Consider the following 20,844-nt stretch of genomic DNA (forward strand, 5'->3'; position numbering starts at 1 on the left):
CCCCTATAACCCACTGCTATTGGGAGTGGAAGTTGCTAACGATGGAAGTAGGTATATTTTATTTAGAGAACATAAAAAATTCTTTTGTATTTATCTAAGCTGATTTTAGCAATTCCTAAAGGTGCTTATTCTAAAATTATTTATTTAATCGGACGGCAAATAATGGGCGCATGAGACTCGAGCCTAAGTCACGAATAAGGTGAGACGACCTCCGAAAAAAAACAAGTTTCAGATTGTATGTCAGTTATTCGTCGCTTCTTCCAGGAGTTTTGTTTCTGTAACGACCTGGTGCGTCATGCATTAGGACTCACGAGCTGTGAGAAGATTGAAACGGTCCATGTTGTGTACTATACGGACTAGCTAATGCAAAACGGATGATTGTGATGGGTATTAAAATAAATAAATAAATAAGAAATCAACGGTTTCCATTTTCTAAATTTTTGGCGTTTCCCCGGTGTTTTCTTTTATTAGGAGAATATAACACCGGCGCATTTTTGCTGCTCTCAAGATTCAAAGACAAAACTTAATCCTTTGATACCATATCAAAGCACCAGTTTCTTTAAAAACTCAAGCTGTTAGAAGATGGTATATGTATATAAGGGATTTTAACAATAGATTTTACAGTATGCAGCCCATACCGCAACGTGTACTGTGGAAAGATGGCTCTACTCTACTCGTCTTCTTCTGGCTTCACTTCCTTTCTTCTTACTCCCACTCGTAAGTTATTTGTCGTTGCTCTTTGACGGGTCTTGTACTTTTGTAACTGCCTCCCTCCCCTGGGACGCTGATTGCCTCCCAAAGGCCTGCGACGGGAAGTTATGTGCGGCTCAAGGTCATGTTTGTGAGAAATCCACCCCGTCCATCCGCGATCCAAAACTCAAGTGGGCCGCACAACAGGGAAAAGTGGGCTTGATGAAATTTTAAGTGGGTTGGATCATGTCAGAGGGTAAGGAGCCGTGGATTGGGCTTGAGCTGACTGCTGCGTAGTATGAACAGGACCGGTTGCCACCCGTAGTCACAACCCAATAACAACTCATTTCCGTCATCAGTTTTAGCTGGATCATATCATAATTAGATACCTGAACATGTGATACTAAGGTAAACCACAAGTTTGGCAAATGGGCTAAGCTGGACATGGGTTTGTATCTTTTGTCTAGTATGGGCCTACTTTGGGCCGTATCTTTTGCCTAGTAAATTATTAAGCTGGACATCGGCTTGTATCTACTTAAAGACCCAACAAATAGGCCTAGGCTAGCCTGAATTATTTTGCATTGGTGGATTGAGTATTTGTAAATAGGCCTTACATTGGCCTGAGCTCAATACAGATTCGGCTAATAGTGCCACTTCTGCTTCAAATCAGGCTTCAGACTCCCACTTTCAGTACTATGGTTCTATCTATGTATACTAGTAAACATTTCGAAAAAGATGATTCACTGCTCTAATGCTTGAATTAGTTCTCGCTTCGTTTCACACTCTTTGCAACTATAGGCTAGAGCTCAGCATGCTTCGGTCTAGGCTATTTGCCACCATAGGAAGGACTGCATCAACCAATGCACTTTATCCTGGATTCGGATTCGGCAGTGACCCCTCCAATACCTAGCTCCTTAATGATCAGTGTTAAAAAAAGCTTTGTGGGCCCCATTATGATGTATCTATTTTATCCATTCCGTGCATTCATATTGCGTGCTCATTTTATGTCATGAGACAAAAAATCAGGCGGATCCAAAACTCAAGTGAACCACGCATTTTTAGGTTCATGTTTTAAAATGTAATAACCTTTATTTTTATTTATTTATTTTTTATTCTTTTTTTGCATGTGCGACCATCCACCGTACACTCATGCATTTTTCCCTCCTTGCTATCCACCACATGCGTTATCAAGGTATGTAATCACCCGTTTATCTGTCCTTTTATAGCCTACATGATCAACCAACCAAATATATCACAACTGTCTACCCATTTGTGATATTACTCACATGTTTACATGCATGTAGCATGAATAGGTATTAAGAACATGTATGGTTAAGAGCATGCATTCAACATTTCTTTTTCGAGTAAAGTGTAAGTTGTAAATATGTTTTTTTATAAAATAAATGAAACGCCTGCATGCATTAGTCACGTGAGTGTATGGATTTTAAAAAGTACAAGACACGTGATGAGGATCGATGATCAATAGTTTATACCGTCAATCATATTTAACAACCTAACTATTATAAAATATCTAAGTTATAAGATTAGTTGACCATCCATTCAATAGTTTAGATCAAAAGCATACAACTATTAAAACCATCACTATCCATAAAACTTCAAAATTCATCCATTCATTTGATCTATCAACCATCCATTTGATCAATCGACTATTATACATCAATGATTTTATGCATACACCTATGCATACACTACCATATACATACATTGCTAAGCACCACAATCTACACATCATACACACACATGGGTCCATGAGAGAATAAGTTTTATTACAAGAAATGGCATTTAAGAGTGCATGTAGGTGCTTTTAAAATGCATGTATTTAATACGTATTTTGGTCATTTTAAACAAGTGTGTAATGTGGGACCCATCTATTATAAATAGGACCATAGGTGTATGTTGGACTACAACGTGAAAAAAAAATTAAAAAAAGAAAAAAAGAAAAAAAAAAGAAGAAAGCTTTTTGAAGTTTTTGTTAGGTAGGTGATTTCAACCTAAAGTTTAAAATTTTCAATTTATTATTATGTCATCTTATTCCAAAATTTAATATTAATATTACTTAAATTAATTATTGATGTGATTGATCTTTTTTATTTAAAATTTATTTATTATTTATCTTAGTTATTGAGATTTTGAAAAATACCTTAAAATAATCGTTAAGTTAAATCAATTTATTTCATATTAAAATTCTAATTTAATATTCAAATTATAAAAAACAAAGAATCTTATTTAGCTTAAAATATAATATAACTCAATTAATAAATTATTGAAAGTATAATTTGATTTGAATTTTAAATTAAAAAATCTAATTTTAATTCAAAAAATTTAGATGTAGAAAAAATAAATTTTGTTATTAAACTAATCGAATTCATCAACTTTGGAAATTATTTAATAAATTTGTTGGATTATATTTTGATTAATTTTAATTAATTTCATCTAAACTTAAATTTAAATATGAATTAATTCTTTAATTGTAAAAATACTTGGTTTATATAAATTTTTTAATTTTTATTTAATATCAGAACAATCAAAACATTTATTTGTTAACTTTATATTATAATTTAAATAAATTTTAAATTTTAGTGAATAAAAATAAAAATAATTTGTTTTTATGTTAATATGCTTTATTATATATATAATTTTTTTTTGAAAAATATGATTTAAGTGAAAATTTTGATTTAATTAAAGTTAGAATTTAAAATAAAATTTTATTATAAATTCTCAATAAAATTTCTAAATTTAATAATATTAAATTAAAAAAATTTATTTAAGAATTTTAATTATAAAAGTTTTAACAAAATTATATCTAGAAGTATCAATTAGAAATAAAAATTAGCACGGTTGATATTTCGAAAATTCTATCAAGTAGTTATTGATTTTTATAATAAAATGAGAATATTATTTTAAGAGTAGGAAAAACATGAGAAAAAATTCATGATAGCTTTATATTTATATTTAAAATTTTCGATTATAAAGTAATGATTCATCTTACATGCATGTGTAATATTTATCGAGCTTCACTATTGATATGTTGGGTGTAATGTAAACAAGTAGGGCGATTGTGTCCTTTGGGTGAAAAATCCTAAAACTAACAAGTAGCTAAGACAATTGTGTCCCTTGGGTGAAAGACCCTATAACCCATTAGATCTTTTGGTGTCTCATTTGTATACGGTGTATGAGTACAATTGTGTGCGATAATATACGTCAAATGTATAATTAGAGCAGTAGTCTGACAAGCTAATGTATAAATGGTCCCTCATCATAAGGTATCGGTGCGTGGACGTTAATACAACGTGTACATCTACTTGGGTACGGTGTTGTAAGAGATTATAGATATTATTTATGAGATTCCAACGGATACTGTTTATGGCTATTTCAAATCCTCTCGAGGGCTACGTCAGGGAAACCCTCTCTCTTCGGCTTTATTCATCCTAGTGGCCGAAGCCTTTAGTAGGGGTTTCAGGCAGTTAGTTGACAGGGGATTTAGTCTTCCTTTTAAACTTGGGCAAGGAACCCCTCTCATCTCCCACCAATTGTATGTTGACGACACTCTCCTTTTCTTAAATGAAAGTCGGACATCCCTGAAGGCAGTCAAATCTTTCCTGTCTTCTTTCCAGGCAGCTTCAGGCCAAAAGTTCAATCTTAGGAAAAGCTCATTTTTTTGTCCTTCGAACATGTCTCCTAGGGGAATCAGTTCCATTGAAAGATATCTGGGGATTGACAAAGCATCAGTTGGAACCAACTACTTAGGGGTTCCCATCGTCAGGGGCAGAATCAGAAGAGTAGATTTCCACAATATGGTGAACAAAGCAGAGGCGCGAATTAGTGGCTAGAACCCCGATGCTTATCCCAGGTAGGTAGGGTGACCCTTATTTGCCACGTCCTTGGTAGCATCCCGATACACACTCTTGCTGCAGCAGTGGTCCCGAAACAAGAAATCAAAGATTTGGAAAAATAGTTTGCCGACTTTCTTTGGGCTGGTCTGATGGTAAGACGAAACTACATTGGGTTGGCTGGAAGCATTTACTCAAGCCAAGGAGCGAAGGCGGACTGGGTATTAGGAGCCTTAATGACATGATTAAGGCCCTTCGTTTAAAACTAGCTTGGTTAGTGAAGCACGGGGAGATTCCCAGTCAGTGGGCGTCCCTCGTCTGGCCTCCCATCTTATGATGAGAGCAAAATTTTTGAGTCTGAACCCGTCAAGTAGGGCCTCTTCTCCCCCTCACTTAGCCTCCCCTCTCTGGAAAAGCATGGCTGGCATGTTTCCCACCCTCCATTACTTCATCCAATGGTTGACTGGTCAGGGAAATTATAAATTCTGGCAGGATAACTGGTCCGGATTGGGACCTCTTCATTTTAGAGCTGAATCTCCAATTCTAGCGGCCTTGTTGGATATTCCGGTCAAAGACTGCATCGGCCCAGAAGGCCCCTTCCTCCCTTCCTCAGATTTTTCCCTCCTCCCCTAAGATGATATTGACTTCATCTTTAAGGAAGGTTTTTGCACAGCCAACATGCCAGACAAGATTTTCTGGCCTTTAGATGCTCAAGGGACCTTCTCAGTTAAATTAACATGGCAGCTGCTCAGGGCCTCTAGCGATAACAAAAGCTAGGCCAAGTGGATCTGGCACTCTAAGCTTCCTCCAAAGATTTCCACTTTCGCCTGGAAACTCCTTCACAAAGTGATTCCTGTCGACGGGAGGGTTCAAAGTAGAGGGATTCCTTTAGCCTCTATGTGTAGCTATTGAGGAGGGCGTTTCTCTCAACGGCTCGCCAAGGAAACGCTGGCCCACCTGTTCTTCTTTGGCTCTTTAGCGCCGCATTTATGGAATCATTACAGCATCATCTTCAACACTCCCCTATTGGCATCTCATCATCTGGAGGACAGGTTGCGGTTATGGTGGGCGCTTCCTCCTCAGCCAAGGGGCCCAAAAGCGATGTTGCAACAGCTCCTTCCTATCATCCTTTACTGGGAAATTTGGAAGGTTAGAAATGGAATGAGATTCGAAGGTAGGAGTCTCAATGCGCTCAAGGTCATTGCAAACGCCAACGGATGGCTTAAGCTCCTTATCAAGGATTCGGAAGGTACCTGTCCTTTGTCGCTAGCCTCTATCTCCACGTTTCAAGCATTAGGCATTTCATTTCCAAAGGAAAAGAAAAGGAGGCCTATCCTAGTCAAATGGCTATACCTGGACCCAGGTTGGCACAAGCTGAATGTGGACGGTTCAGCCATTGGCAATCCTGGACTGTTTGGGGGCGGGGGAATTTGTAGAGACGCCAAAGGGAACATCATTTTCACCTTCTCGAAAGCTTACGACTCAGGTACCAACAATCTAGCAAAAATTAGAGCTGTAGTCGATGGCCTAACTCTTTGTCTAAACTTGGGGCTCCAAAAGGTTCAGGTAGAATCTGATTCTTCATTCTTGGTGGACCTAATTAATGGTAATTCGATGATGGGGTGGAAGTGGAGCTATTGGATTTTCAGGTTAAAAAGGATCTTAAACCAAGGTCAATTCTCTATCAAACATACCCAGAGGGAAGGAAACACCTCTGCTGACGAGCTTACTAAGCTGGCCAGCGAGGCCCAAAATTCCTCCTTCTATAGGCAGATATCGACCATGCCAACCCACATCCAAGGTCTCATCTTTCTCGATAAAGTGGGTTTGGGTAATCTCCAGCTCATTCCACATGACAGTTGAAAATTTTGTAAATCTTTTGTTTCATCCTTCCTTTACGATAGGCCTCCGCCCTGATTTTTGTTGGTGGAAGCCCAAATTGCTAGCCAGGCTGTAAATCCTTTTGGGTTGAATGAATCAATATTAAAAACAGAAAAAGAAAAGTATCACGTGCATAACATATTTACGATTCTAGTAATTAAATTCATGTTCTTTTATTATCCATATTTTATTTTTTTTCTCTTGTTTATAAAAAATTAATATAATTTGAGTCTTCGTAATTGGGAAGTGGATTCTAGTGTTTATAATTCATGTTCCTTTATAAAAAAAATCGCATCTGGGTTTAGCTTTGAGAAGTGGATTAGGTGCAGCCAACCTTACCCAAGAAGTTTTGGCCCTTACCTTGGGGCCCACATTGAAGCACGTATTTTGTATCCATGTTGTCTATCTAATTTTTCATATCATTTTAGAGCATGGTTGCAAAAATGAAATAGATCTAATTACATGTGAATTGTGCAACAGGAAACGGTGATGATTGACCATTAATGAGGTACAAACTTTTTGCATCAATCTGATATTTGTTCTTTCCCTATGTCAAAGTTCACCAAACTTTATCAACCATTTGGATGACAAATTAGTATTGAGTAACACACCTACCCATAGCTCAAGTGGTAAATTAAGTGAAGATAACCTCATTTTCACATGTGAGTCTTCCTGTCGATTCCCAAGTGAGGTATGGCTAACATTGTGGTGTATGATAACAAAGACAATCCAAAAAACAAAAAAAAAAAAAAAAACATTAAGGAAACATTACATTGTGTCCTAGGAAGTTTTTAATAGTGGGGTGTTCAATCAGCACTGTTTCTGATAATATGGTCTACATGAGATTTAGATTTTTATTTTTATGTTTTCATTTTTAGATCATGCCCCAAGATGATATAGCAAAATCGATGGACGATGTGGATATGGAATACATACATCAAGGTGGGCCCCTCAGCAACGGGCGCACCGTCATGAGTGAAGCCAGGCCGCACCTAATCCTGCGTCCGCCACGCTGCATCTCACAGGTTTCTGATTGTTGGATTCGCTGTAGCCTTTTCTTTGTTTCTGTGCCCTACATTGTCCTGTTCAAACACTAGTATTTGTTGGGATGCGGATTGCTGTCTGTAGGCTACAGTAGCTGCAGGGCGGATTAGGTATTACCTGGGTAACCGTAGCGGATTGCGTACGGAGTAACTCAGTTCGCTGTGCGTACAGTGTAAATTTTTTAGGGCCACCGTGATTTATGTATTTTATCTCCTCCGTCCATCCATTTTACCAGATAATTTTAGGGCTAGAACCCAAAAACTAAGCATATCCAAAGTTTAAGTGAACCACGACACAAGAAACAGTGTGAATTGAATGTCTATCATTGAAAATTTTTTTAAGCCACATAAGTTTTGGATCAAGCTTATATTTTATGTTTTCCTTTATCCATATATGTGTAATCTTACCAAGAAGTTGGATGAGGTGGGCCCCAAGAAGTTTTGTGGTCGAATCACCACTTTTTCCTGCGGTGTATTGCACCTGAATTTGAATTTGCTTTTTTATAAAAATAAATTAAAAACACACACCCCTCCCGAGACACGCACACCTCCACCCATGCACTCACACCACACGGGTGATCTAAACCGTAGCCTCGTGTTGAAACCCTAGAGAGTCTACCACTGTGCCATATTTGGATTTGCTTAATATTTAGCACCACATCCTAAAATGGGATGAAAAAAATAAATGAACTGTACGGATATACGGAAAATCATCAGGGTGGGCTGCACAATAAGGGTTACCCTAGGTAACACGTAATCCATTCCGGTAGTGCTTTATAGCCTCACCATGATATGTGTTTTATCCATACCGTCCATCCATTTTTTTTTTCAAATAATTTAAGGCACGAGCTCAAAATTAAAATGGATATAAATCTCACGTGAACCGCGCCAAAAAGAGAAGAGGTGATTAAATGCCCACCATTAACAACTTTTCAGCCTCCACTATAATATTTATTTACCATCCATCCTGATGAGTAGGTCAAAGAAATCATAATCATCAGCGTCATCTAAAACTTTTGTGACTCCCAAGAAAGTTTTAATGGTGGGTGTTCAATCACCACTAATTCCTGTGGTGTGGTCCACGTGAGATTTGGATCTCCCTTTTTTCACACACACCCTGACACCCACACACACCACATGGGTACTTGAACCCATAACTTACTACGGGGCTTACCATTGATTGAGGGGTATGAGCTCATGCCCTAAAATGTTCCGAAAATTTGAATAGCCAGGATAAAACAGGTACGTCATAGGGGGTTAACAGAGCAGTACTGTCCGGCAGTCAGCTTGATACCGGCAACATCCGCAGGCAATCCACGTCCCTATTTGTTATTGTTATAGAGATTCGTGCAGCCATGTGCTCCCAGACTCGCACAGCAGATGCTCTCACGAGTTTCTTGGATCGGTCTTCGCTATCTGTTAAGCTGCTGTCTTGGATGCATCTGCCTTGCCAACCCGGCAGCCTCCCCATTTTTTATTTAACAGGAAATGTAGTTCCTGTCTTTCATTCGTGTGATAATTGACGCCCCTTGTGTGTTTTAAAAGGGCCTGGCTGAAAAGATAAACAGTCCGATTGAATAATATTGTAAGTGTTCTCACACCTTAATTTTGGCCAAACAACATAAAATAAAATAAATCCAATCCATTATTCGAGATGCCATGGACTTTTGATGGTCTCACTCAACATATGTCCCGCTAAGTCCCACCGGGTGAGTGAACCAACCTGATTTTTAAGAAATATGAAGCTCATAGTGAGGCCTACCTTCAGCCAGCGAGAGACGTTGGAGGAGATAATGCGGGAGGCGGGCATCGAGCGGTCTTCAAAGCGAGCAGAGTTTCTGTTGATCCAGATTTCCAAAACGATGATACTGAGGGCGAGGCCAGAGAGGGGGGGAACTCTATACTTTCTGCTAGCTCTGTCAGTCCATTGGAGAAATCTCTGAAGGATTGATAGATTGGGCATGGAGGGAAGTCGAAGATCCGTTCAAAATGTCCCCAAACGTCAGACCCTATTTTGTTGTGGAGTTCATGGATTTGAGAAGTACTTTTTTTTCTCCAAAAAAGAGGGAATTCATTGATGAGGAAGATTAATTACATTCGGGCATCCCCAGGAGAAAAGGACCCAGGAAACGCCTATCATAAGCTAACCAAAAAGAAACAAACAAGAAACCTCTAGCAAATACGGATCGCCCCCAGGCTGACCTTATCAAGGAGAAGGAGACCTCTAATCTGACAGGGAATGTCCATAACAACATAAAAAAAGAGAGGAGCTTGGTTCACGCTGCCTAAACGAGCCAAGGCATCCACAGGAGCATTACTTTCCCTGAAAATATGCGAGAAGATAATTTGTGTACCCGACTTCAATGCCTCAATCCTCATAATCCAGCTCTTCCATTTCCAGCCCAGGTGAACCTGGCTAGATAACATGCCAATCACCAACTGCGAGTCTGACTTCACCTCCACATTAGGGAACCCCTTGGAGATACACCCAGAAATTCCGTCCAAAACTGCATGAAGCTCCGCATACGTGTTCGACCCCTCCTCATAGCCAAACACAAAGGCAAACATGAAAGTGTCGTTTTCATCTCTGCAAACGCCTCCACCTCCAGATGCACCCGGGTTTCCCCTGGAAGACCTATCAACATTGACCTTTACCCACCTAATTGAAGGTTTGGTCTATTTCACTACCACTGGATGCATAGCCACAGGTGACCCACCTGAATGGTGAGGGGAACTCAGACCGACAGCAATCCCCAAAGGAGAGAAGGATGTGCCAGAAATGGCAAAGATCCACCAGGAAAGATAAGCAGAAATGGCAGATATGGAAATCGGCTTGTTGTTAAAACGAGCAGCATTTCTAGCCTTAGAGATCACCCACATCAGCACACCCAGAGCTATCCTGTGCATCAGCGGTGAGGAGGAAGAGTTCGGATGAGCACCACACCATTGGGCCACCCTGGCTTCAAGGGAGGAGGCCGGCATGACATTGATGCCGAAGCAGGAACCAAGGAAATTCCAGGCTCGCACTGCCAACTCGCTCTCCAGCAAAAGATGGGGAAGAGTCTCAACTACATACCTCTGTGCAGGGGTGGCCTGACAACAAACACACTTTGATGCGAGGGGGATACCGCGGGCCTGGATCGCACTATCCACTGGGATGGCATTGTTCAATGGCCTCCACAGAAAATTAGACATCTGAGGAGGTATACTCCCATGCCAGATGCACCTGGCCCAACTCCGACGAGGCTCACTGGACCTGCTAACGCTCCAGGCAGAGCTGACAGAGAAGGCTCCAGACGGGGAATGAGGCCAGAAAGGGGCATCCGGCCCCTGAGAAAGGCAGAGACCCTCATGGAAGATATGATCAATGACATTTTGTGGGAGTAGTGTAAGCACCGTGGATGGGGGAAGCGAGCCGCTGCTGCCCAGTAGCTAATTCACTCGGAGATCAAGCAACTCAGGCGGGATAGGAGCCATAGACAAATCGTGGAGAGGGCCCAGACCAGTCCAATTAACCGACCAGAGGTTGCTGCTACCATCGCCAATACTCTAACGGAATTGGAAACTTTTAAGTCGCAGGGTCTTCTTCCAAAGCTGGGAAGGATGTGTAGATGTGCGGCCCTAGTTGGACAGATCCCGGGTGTATCTGACCACCATGTATGAACCCCACAAACTATGCCCCCTATTGAAAATGATGTTCCATGCCATTTTTAGACGAAAGGCCAACATGACCTCAGCCAGCTTCATGATACCCAGCCCTTCCTCATCGTGCGGGCAAGAAATGACCTTCGAACTCTTCCAATGAAGCTTCTTTTTCCCGGCATCCCAGCCCCGGTAAAAGTTGGCAAAACATTTCTCTAGCATCGACAAAACCTGAGCCGACAGGTGAACTGCAGCTAAGGTATGCACCGGGATCGAAGCGAGAATGTCCTTAAACAAAACTACTCTGCCCGCCTGAGAAAGGAACCTCGACTGCCACCACCTGAAACGATTATCCACCTTATCAATTAAAGGCTGGAAGTCACTCAAAATCAGCCTCCTAGCTGCGATGGGCACACCTAGATAGGAAAGAGTGGAGGAAGATTTACTGATTCCGAGCAGCCTCTCAATGGACCAGTTTTTGGAGGAAGAAATTTTGTTGGAGCTGAAAAAGCTACTCTTGTGATGGTTGATAAGTTGGCCCGAAGCTGCCTGATATGCGACTAGAAAAGCTTTGGAGTTTATAAGGGATGACAAACCACCATTCAGGAAGAGCAGAGTATCGTCCACATACAAAAGGTGGGAGAGTAAGGGGCATCCTCTCATTAGCTTGAAAGGTTGGCAAAAACCCCACTCGACCAACCTTTTCAGCCCCCTGCTCAGTACCTCCGCCAAGATAATGAAGAGACCCAGGGACAATGGGTCACCTTGCCTGAGACCGCGGGTAGATTTAAAGAAACCTGCGGCAACACCATTTACCAGAACAGAAAATCAACAATTATCCTAGCATTTTTCCACCAGTTCAACCCACCCTTGGCTAAACCCGAAACGAAGCAGAACTTTCTTAAGAAAACCCCACTCCACCCTGTCATAAGCTTTCTCCATATCGAGCTTTAAAACGATGTTCCCTCCCCTCACCTTTTTGTTAATCTCTCTGAAAAGCTCCTGAGCTAAAGCGATATTTTCCAAGATCGCTCTACCTTGGATGAAGGCCCCTTGCTCTGGGGAGATGATGGACGGAAGAATCTTACTCAGTCTAGCAGCAATGATCTTGGAAAGAATCTTATAGACGCAGTTACAGAGGCTTATCGAAAGGAAATCTGAGAACCCCTTGGGCGAGGAAATCTTGGGGATTAAGTAGATCAGAGAAGTAGTCATTGCCCTTGGAGGTTTCCCGCCTTGGAAGAAAAACACCGCAGCTTGATGGATATCCACCGCAATTATTTCCCAACATGCAGAAAAGAAAGACCCAAAGAAGCCATCCGGCCCGGGGGCCCCATCCCGCCTCAAGAAGTACTTTATGATGCCTTAATCTTTACAGAATTTCATGAATTTTATCTCTCTATACTCTGTACTATAGTACTCTAACCTGAGACACTTAACCTATTTATTAGTTTTTGTCTCTACATCTGCCTTCTATTGCTTGAACCTGAAGAACATATTAGTCTTATATTTCAAGAAGTAAACCCAAACCTTCCTCAAGTAATCATTTATGAAGGTCATGAAGTATCGGCCCTCCCCTCCCTTATAAGGTACTATCACCAGCCCCCTAACATCGGAATGAATATAGTCGAGTACCCCCCCCCCCCGCTAGTGTGTGCAGCAATCTTAAACCTTATCCTATACTGCTTGCCTATGTTACAATGCTCACGGAAATCTACATTGCATGTCTTAACTCCCTTTAACAGTTTCTGTTTGTGTAGTTCCATCTTGCCCATCTTACTCTTATGCCTTAACTGCATATGCCAAAGATTTGTATCATTTGTGCCGCATTCTGCATGTGAGGTGGTAGCGGCCTCACCCATAATTGTGCTCCCAACTAACTTATATAGATTTCCAATCTTTTATCCCTTCATCAACCTCATTGCACCTTTGGTGACTTCGATTACATTGCCTGTTATGGTGAACATGCAACTGTTCATATTTAAAAGCCCCAATTATATTAAGTTTTTCTTTAGCTTCAGGACATGCCTGACATCACCTAGAATCTGAATCACTCCGTCAAACATCCTTACCTTGATGGTTCTCGTTCTCAAGGCCTTGCATGCTACATCATTTCCCATCAGAATACGTTCACCATTATAGGAGTTGTACGAATCAAACCAAGTCATATCCGCACATGTGAAACGAACATCCTAAATCTAGTATCCAAGAGACGACTTGTACCTGAAGAGACCAAAATGAGGTCTCCTTATGAGTTTTCTTCTGTTAGACTCGCTAATTCACCTGTGTTCCATTTTCCTTTTCATTCAAAGTCATCATTCAATTTTTGACAGTTTCTCTTGAAGTGTTGTTTTATGTCATAATAAAAGCATCTGTCCTTTTCATTTAATTTCAATCTAGACTTTTTTTTTTCTTTTCAGATCGAGTTCACTCAACGGATCACCCATGTCCATGGCTCCCTTTCACAACTAACCCTTCCACCTGAGAGTCCTCATCAACCAACTTTTTTTTCTAATTAGAAACAAGAGCCGCAGTGATCTCTTCCAGCTTCACTATATTCTTCCCATACAACAGAGTAGTGATAAGATGGTTGTATGATGCATGAAGCAATGTTAGACGTAGCACCGCTTTGTCTGCTTCCGTGATCATCTCTTCGAGCCTTACCAACTCACTACACACCTTTGTAAATGTATTCATGTTCTCTAGGAGCTGATTATTCCTTAATTCTAGACCAAAAAGTTGTTTATTCACAAACAATTTATTTGTTAGGGACTTCGACATGTATAGGACTTCTAGCTTCTTTCACATCTTTAGGAGAGATTCTTCATTCAGAACATTATACATAGCCTTATCTGATATAGACACAAATAGGTAGTACTCATAGCTTTCTCCTTGAGATTGCTCCATTCATCATTTGACATCTTCTCAAATTTTGTTTCCAACAACACTTCAACCCTTGTGAAACTAGAATATCCTTAACCCTTCCACTACCATAAACTAAAATAGTTCTTCCAATCAAATTTTTATATATCGAATTTTGATCGTGACATCTTCGTTGAATCCCAAATATCTAACCTGATACTCTGATACCAGTTTGTTGGAGTAAATCAGTTTCTTATCACATCACAATGATGTAAACCCGAGCCACAACAAACCCGAATCAAACCCTAGATATTAGAAATTCAGATCTAATACCACTGCTAATCTGTATACTTTGTTGAAGCAAGATAAATGAAGATAGAACAATAAATAAAGAAAATAACCAAACAAAAAATAATCAACCACAGAACACACAATATTTTACGTGGAAAAGCCTTGCGGTAAAAGACCATGACACAAATTAAGTGATAGAAATCTCAACTATATATAATCAAAATCTTCGAGTACACCGCTCATCTTCTTCTATCACTGGATCATCCGATTTCCCTTTGCTATACAAAACTATTAGAAAACCCTTCCCAAACACTTATAACCACTGAAAACCCTCTCACCTTGCAAACCCTTGTCCTTAGAGAGAAAACATTCATCTGGTATAAATCCTAATTTGAAATTAAGCTTTAAAAAAAAAAAAAAAAAAAAGAGCTTAAATACCCTTTACTCAGGGAAAAACGCATAAATCGCTAGTTGCAGGAGCTTTTCAACGAAGACTTTTAGTCGACTGAAAGAGTTATCGATTAACCAAAAAGCATTGCAGTGAGCTTCGTTCAACCCACAAATTTCTTGGTCAACCAAACTGCTGCTGCAGCCGAAAGGCAGAATGCAAATCATCCTGCACGACATCCATGTTACGGATGTTGTGCACAAGTGTCACAGTTTAGAAATTTCTTTTAGGAAATTTGCATCTCAAGACGTGAGCCACATGTCCAAAATCACATAAATCGAGGGATTGGCACAAGTCATCAAAGACGGAGTTTGTGGCACACATGTTGAATAGTGTGAGATCCGGGTCACTCAGCAGGTGGAACCCACTAAAAATGTTCGCGGCCCAAACATCTAGCTGGTTTAATCATTAATTTGCCGTGTGATATGTGCATGCTTCGTTGGTCGGCTTTTTTTCCTAGCCATCCATTTTCCTCGTATGCCCGGGATCCAAATGATATACGGCCGTCAGATCGTGATTTTTTATTTTTTATTTACAAGGCTTGCTCATGGAGGTCCCACCTAACAATACCCTAGATTCTGTTGTTTGCCCATTCAGTCTCTTCTTCTGCACGCCATAGTCATCTCTTCTATCCTGGATCCTGCACCATATGTATAAATGATGATCAGTTTTACTTTATCAATTTGTTCATAAGCTGTGATCTAACAATCAGGATTGTTCTATTGATGATGTAAAAATGGCCCATCAATAGTCATGTCTTGTGAATTCAGTCTTCGCCAGTTCTGAATACATTCGCAATGTGCATACTCGTTTTCGATAGCATGAGTGGGGTTTCAAATCTGGGCATGGGGCCCAAAAATCTGGTAATCCGGGCCATTGACTTGTTGCGTCCCACCACAGACGAACTATTTCCTCTCTCTCTCTCTCTCTCTCTCTCTCTCTCTCTCTCTCTCTCTCTCTCTATATATATATATATATATATATATGGTTAGTTCAGTTACGGATGCTCAGGTACAAGAGCTGAACCTGACCGGTTTGACAGCCCTACCCCACCACCCCACCAGATGTGAAACCTTTGAGTGGCAGTCAAACGGTTTTTTTTTTTTTTCCTAGCAAAAAAGACAAAAGATTAGATGATCCAAACCGCTAATTTGGAGGGTCCCACCATAAATTGGCAATGATTAAATCTCATGCTAATCAAATGATCTTAACTGTCCAACTTAAAATAAATAAATAAATAAAAATAAAATAAAAAATCTTAACTGTCCAACTCGAATGACACCTAAAACTCGGCAGCAACCATTTTTACTCAAAACCTAAAAATCCAAAGCGTATTGAGTTTTATTTCATTGCCTAATAAAATAGAATAAGCATCTTTTCTGAAACGACAAACTGCGACAGGCCAGACCAGGAGGGCGTGCCTCCAGCTAACCGTGCACCAGAAGGGAGTGCACGTACATCAGATCCATCCTGTCCATTAGGTCCATTGATACATTTTCACCATTGATCCAAAATCTCATTGCAATCCAAGACTCAGGTCACCTACACCGTAGGTAACGGTGTAAAATCATGCCTAAAAATTAAATATTGTATGGCCTACATAAGTCTTGAAATGTCCTGATCTTTAGGGAATCATTCATCCTGGTGTGTCATCAGATGAGTGGATTGGATGACATATAAACTTGTCGGTGCAACCCAAACACGATTTGGACTACTTTATTGGTGGAGCTTTTCCATCTCAACCGTTCCCCTTGATTTAGCCCACCTGAGTTCTGGGCCCCCGTCCAAATACCTGATGGACGGGGTGGATCTCATCCACATGGGGTCCAACAGCCACGTCAGCGAAAAGTCACGGCCCCACGCGACAACCCCTCGTCATGCAAGCGTTTTTCGCATGCAATAGAATACAAATGAGAATAGCAAAGGATAGCAACTCTCGAATCGTTCGTGCATCCTACACGTTCCCGAGAAAGCTTCTCTTATAAATACATACAAATACATGCAACCATTCATCTTCTTTTATTGCCCCAACATGGAAAGCCAAACAAGCCTCTACTTCCTTCTCCTACTTGGCTCTCTGCTAACGTGCGCCTGTAGGGAAGACCTTCCGACGTGCCTGTCACAAGGAGGGGTAACAAACATCACCACCAGTTACAATCCTGACTACCTTCATTTCCTTTATTCCTCCAACCAAAACCTCAGAGTTTCAAAGCCCTTTCTCAATAAGCCTATTGCGGTTGTATTCCCCGAAAACAAATACCAGGTCCAGACGGCGATCCGATGCTCGAGGAAGGGGTCATGGGAAATCAGGTTAAGGTCTGGGGGCCACAGCTTCGAGGGTCTATCATCTGTAGCCGATGGGCCATTTGTGATAATAGACTTGATGAACCTCGACCGGGTCACGGTCGACTTGGAATCCGAGACAGCCTGGGTTGAAGGCGGTGCAACTCTTGGCCAGCTGTACAATGCGATCGCGACCGCAAGCAACCGGCATGGGTTCTCGGGTGGCATGTGCCCGACGGTGGGGACCGGAGGCCAAATCAGCGGTGGTGGCTACGGAGCATTGATAAGGAAGTATGGGGTTGCAGCTGACCACGTTGTAGACGCCGTCCTCGTCGATGCAGATGGGCAGCTGTTAGACCGCAAGTCCATGGGCAAAGAGGTGTTCTGGGCCATCCGGGGCGGCGGAGGTGGAAACTGGGGTGTGGTGGTTGCATGGAAAATCCGACTACTTGAAGTGCCGGAAAACGTTACATTGTTCCGAATTGATAAATCCGGTACAACGAGCCAAACTGCCAGTTTGTGGCATAAATGGCAGCTCGTTGCACCAAAATTAGATGAGAATTTCTTCTTGCAGGTGCTTGTCTGGCCGGGAACAATAAACACTACTGAAATTTTCATGTTCTTTACTGGATTCTACTTGGGGCCTAAGGCATCAGCTCTTGCCATCATAAGCAACGCATTTCCTGAATTGGGTGTAACCTTACAAGACTGCAAAGAGATGAGCTGGGCAGAAGGTGTCATTTTCATAATGGGAGATCCTAACGTGCGTACGGTGGCAGACTTGAAGAACAGGTTCGCCTATCTTAAGACGTTCATCAAGTCAAAATCTGACTATGTGAAGGTCCCAATACCATTAGCTGGATTGAAAGGAGCTTTGGAGATATTATCAAAACTGCATAAAGCAATTCTCTTTTTAGACCCTTACGGTGGAATTAATGATAGGATAAAGAGTGATGCAATAGCTTTCCCACATAGAGCAGGAAACCTCTATTCTATTGATTGTTTCCTACAATGGGGAGAGGAGGATGATGGGAAGAGTGGAGAGTATTTGGATGGGATTAGGAGGCTTTACGAGTACATGGGGGCCTTCTATTTGGTGGGCCCTAGGGCTGCGTATGTGAACAGCGTTGATCTTGATCTTGGCGTGATCGACTGGTCGGATTCCAACATGAATGGGGTTGAAACTGTGGAGGTTGCAAGGGCTTGGGGTGAGAAATATTTCTTGGGGAACTATGATCGACTGGTGCATGCGAAGACGTTGATCGATCCAAACAACGTTTTCAGGCATCCACAGATATTCCTCCCTCGGCTTGTAGTGAAGGACGTGTGTATTATCAGTAGATGGGATGTGTGTAGTTTTTTGTTTCTTTTATTTTATTTTTTATTTTTTTTCGTGCGTTGTTATTTGACTTTGAATTTGTCTGTAATAGTCCGTAATTTTATTTTGGGGAGTTAATTGATACTCTGGGTGAGAGTGATGGTAATCAGGAGAAAGACCTGGCGCAAGAGAGAGACCTGGCGAGGAATCGAGATCGAGAGCGGAAGATAGATCTAGAGCGGGACAATGATCAGGCTCAGAATCTAGATCGGGAGGAACCGTGGGTGAGAGTTGCATTGTGGAAATCTCACTTGTCAACCTCCTATTTCTCCCTCTTTGCAGCTAACCTAACATTTGATACTACGGAAGCGGATCTCCTTCGGATTTTTGGCAGATTCAGTAAAATAAGGGATGTTTTCATTCCGTGGAACTGTCGGCTTAATTGATCTAGGGGCTTCGCCTTCATCCGTTTCTGCTATGAACAGGATGCTCTCAACGCCATCTATTGCCTCCATGAAAGACGGATTGATGGTAGGGTTGCTCATATTGCTTGGGCGAAATCGCATTCTGGCGCCCAGGTTGCTAAGCCGATGGTTCCTAGATCTGGATACCCAATGCGAAAAAAGGCTAGAAATCGAGCTTTCCTTGATGCAGCTATTAGGGGTAACCAGGGATCCAATATTCGGAGAGAAGTGGGTCAGGATATCATTTCTGTCGCTGACCCAAGGGCAGTGGAAAATAGGATGCATAAATTAAAGCTTGCATTGGCAGGGACGGCGGTGGATCAACAGGTTCACATTGATCTGCTATCAGGACCGTTGAAGAATCCAACTTCAAAGCTCGCTGATGTGGAGATAGTGAGGATTTTGACATCAAAATTCCTGATGATGTTCCAATCAGAGGAGAAGATGAATGCTTTCAGGAAGAATGTTTCCCTTCATAAAGAAATGGGCCTCCAAGCAATTGAAATGTGGTCTCTTGAAGAGGTTATTGGAGCCGACGGGGTCTGGGTCAGACTGTTCGGGATTCCTGCTCACGCTTGGATTGAGTCCGTGCTTCTCGATTTGGCGACCTACTTCGGTAAGATCATTCAAATTGACTCCAACTCGCGTTTCGGGTACTTTCAGGCATTTGCGAGGATTAAAATCATTCCCTGGCTGGTAGTTTGCTTCAACAAGGTCTTGAGTTTATAAGTTTTGGGGAAGGCATACCCAATTATTGTGGAGACGGAACCTTTGTTCCTATCTGGAAGCTCGCTGTCCATCAAACATATCGCAAGGGAGAGCATCGGGGATTGGGTTATCAGGAGGTTTCACGGCGGTCCAGGGCCCCCATCTGGTGTTTGTGGAAATGCGATAGAGAAAATAGATGTCACAAGTAATGGTATAGTTGGTGCAAAGTCTAATGATTACAATGCTGTCCATAGGGAGGAGGAGCCTTTAGTGATTATGGATGCTAGGGGAGTTGTTAATATAGAGGCTGTTGCAAAGGAAAGGCAAAAGGTGAATGGCAATGCATCCCTTGAAATTGGTGATATTACATCCACTGGGAATGTGCAGACATCAGGTGGGTGTGGAAATGACATTAATTGTCATACTGAAACAGCAGGAGGATATGCACATGCAGGAGGTATGGGTGCTATGGGGGTTGGGACTAAAGTAGCTATGAGAGGTAAGGAAGTAAGAGTGGTTTCAGATCATGATCTTTTGATCTGTCATGCTGAGGATATTCTCCCGCTAGCAACATCGGTTGGCAGGATTTGGAGGACGGAGGAGCACCAGGAACATCATCAGGGATTCAGTCAGCAAAATGAATCAGACCTTGCCAGCCAAGGCGAAGCTGATTTGCTGTGTGGTCTGCAGCCATATGTCCAGCCACAACCCTGCATTCTCCCTTTGGTAAGTCAGTTGGTTATGATTCATTTTGATGATTTTGTGGCAAGAAATGCAAGCACAGTATCAACAGGGTATCCTTTAAGGATTCGGTCTGCAGATTTTGTGGAAAAGAATGTGGAATTAGAACCAACACGGTTATCACCAATGGTAATCAGGGATCAGTCCAAGCATCATGATTTACTGCAAGTACAGGCATTTGACTATAGAAAGGAGAATGTTCCTACATAGTCTACCATTAATTCAACTCGACAGTGGATGGAGGGGGAGGAGTTCAGTGACCGCAGATCTGCAGCTAGTATAATAGAGGAATGCGAGCCAAATATAGGAGGGGGCCATCATTCAGCTCCAATCAAGTTATATGAAGCAGGAACACTCTGTTTGAGAGAGCATCCCTTGAGGTTGACCTCTCGCCATATTTTTCCTCAGTTATTAGGTCTCTCAGCGATACAGTTGGAAATAAGAATGGAATTTTTGATGGCCATGTTGACAATCAAAGTGAGGTGTAGGATCAGCAGCAGGATACAGACAGGGGGTATGTTTTTGGCTGGAATTCAAGGAATAATGATCTCATAGAAGAAGGCTTCCTAGATGGACACAATTTGCTGGCGGTGGATAAATCAGTGAAGCAGTCAAGAAGGCA

At 41.6% G+C, this 20,844-nt stretch overlaps 2 protein-coding genes across 2 annotated transcripts; one reads left to right on the forward strand and one right to left on the reverse strand.

Annotated features, from left to right (window-relative positions):
• Window positions 1-8,712: 8,712 nt before the first annotated feature.
• On the reverse strand, window positions 8,713-12,322 carry LOC131224123 (uncharacterized). Its single transcript, XM_058219672.1, has 6 exons — window positions 12,019-12,322; window positions 11,198-11,904; window positions 10,183-10,795; window positions 9,878-10,068; window positions 9,228-9,404; window positions 8,713-8,787 (listed from the first exon to the last, which is right to left on the reverse strand). Exons 1-6 carry the CDS (start codon window positions 12,320-12,322, stop codon window positions 8,713-8,715), a joined length of 2,067 nt encoding a protein of 688 aa, XP_058075655.1.
• A 4,363-nt stretch (window positions 12,323-16,685) lies between these two features.
• On the forward strand, window positions 16,686-18,458 carry LOC131224042 (reticuline oxidase-like). The gene has a single exon (XM_058219621.1). It carries the CDS (start codon window positions 16,708-16,710, stop codon window positions 18,445-18,447), a length of 1,740 nt encoding a protein of 579 aa, XP_058075604.1. The 5' UTR covers window positions 16,686-16,707; the 3' UTR covers window positions 18,448-18,458.
• Window positions 18,459-20,844: the final 2,386 nt, after the last annotated feature.

Source organism: Magnolia sinica, chromosome 13, assembly GCF_029962835.1.
Source record: "Magnolia sinica isolate HGM2019 chromosome 13, MsV1, whole genome shotgun sequence".
Classification (NCBI taxonomy): domain Eukaryota; kingdom Viridiplantae; phylum Streptophyta; class Magnoliopsida; order Magnoliales; family Magnoliaceae; genus Magnolia; species Magnolia sinica.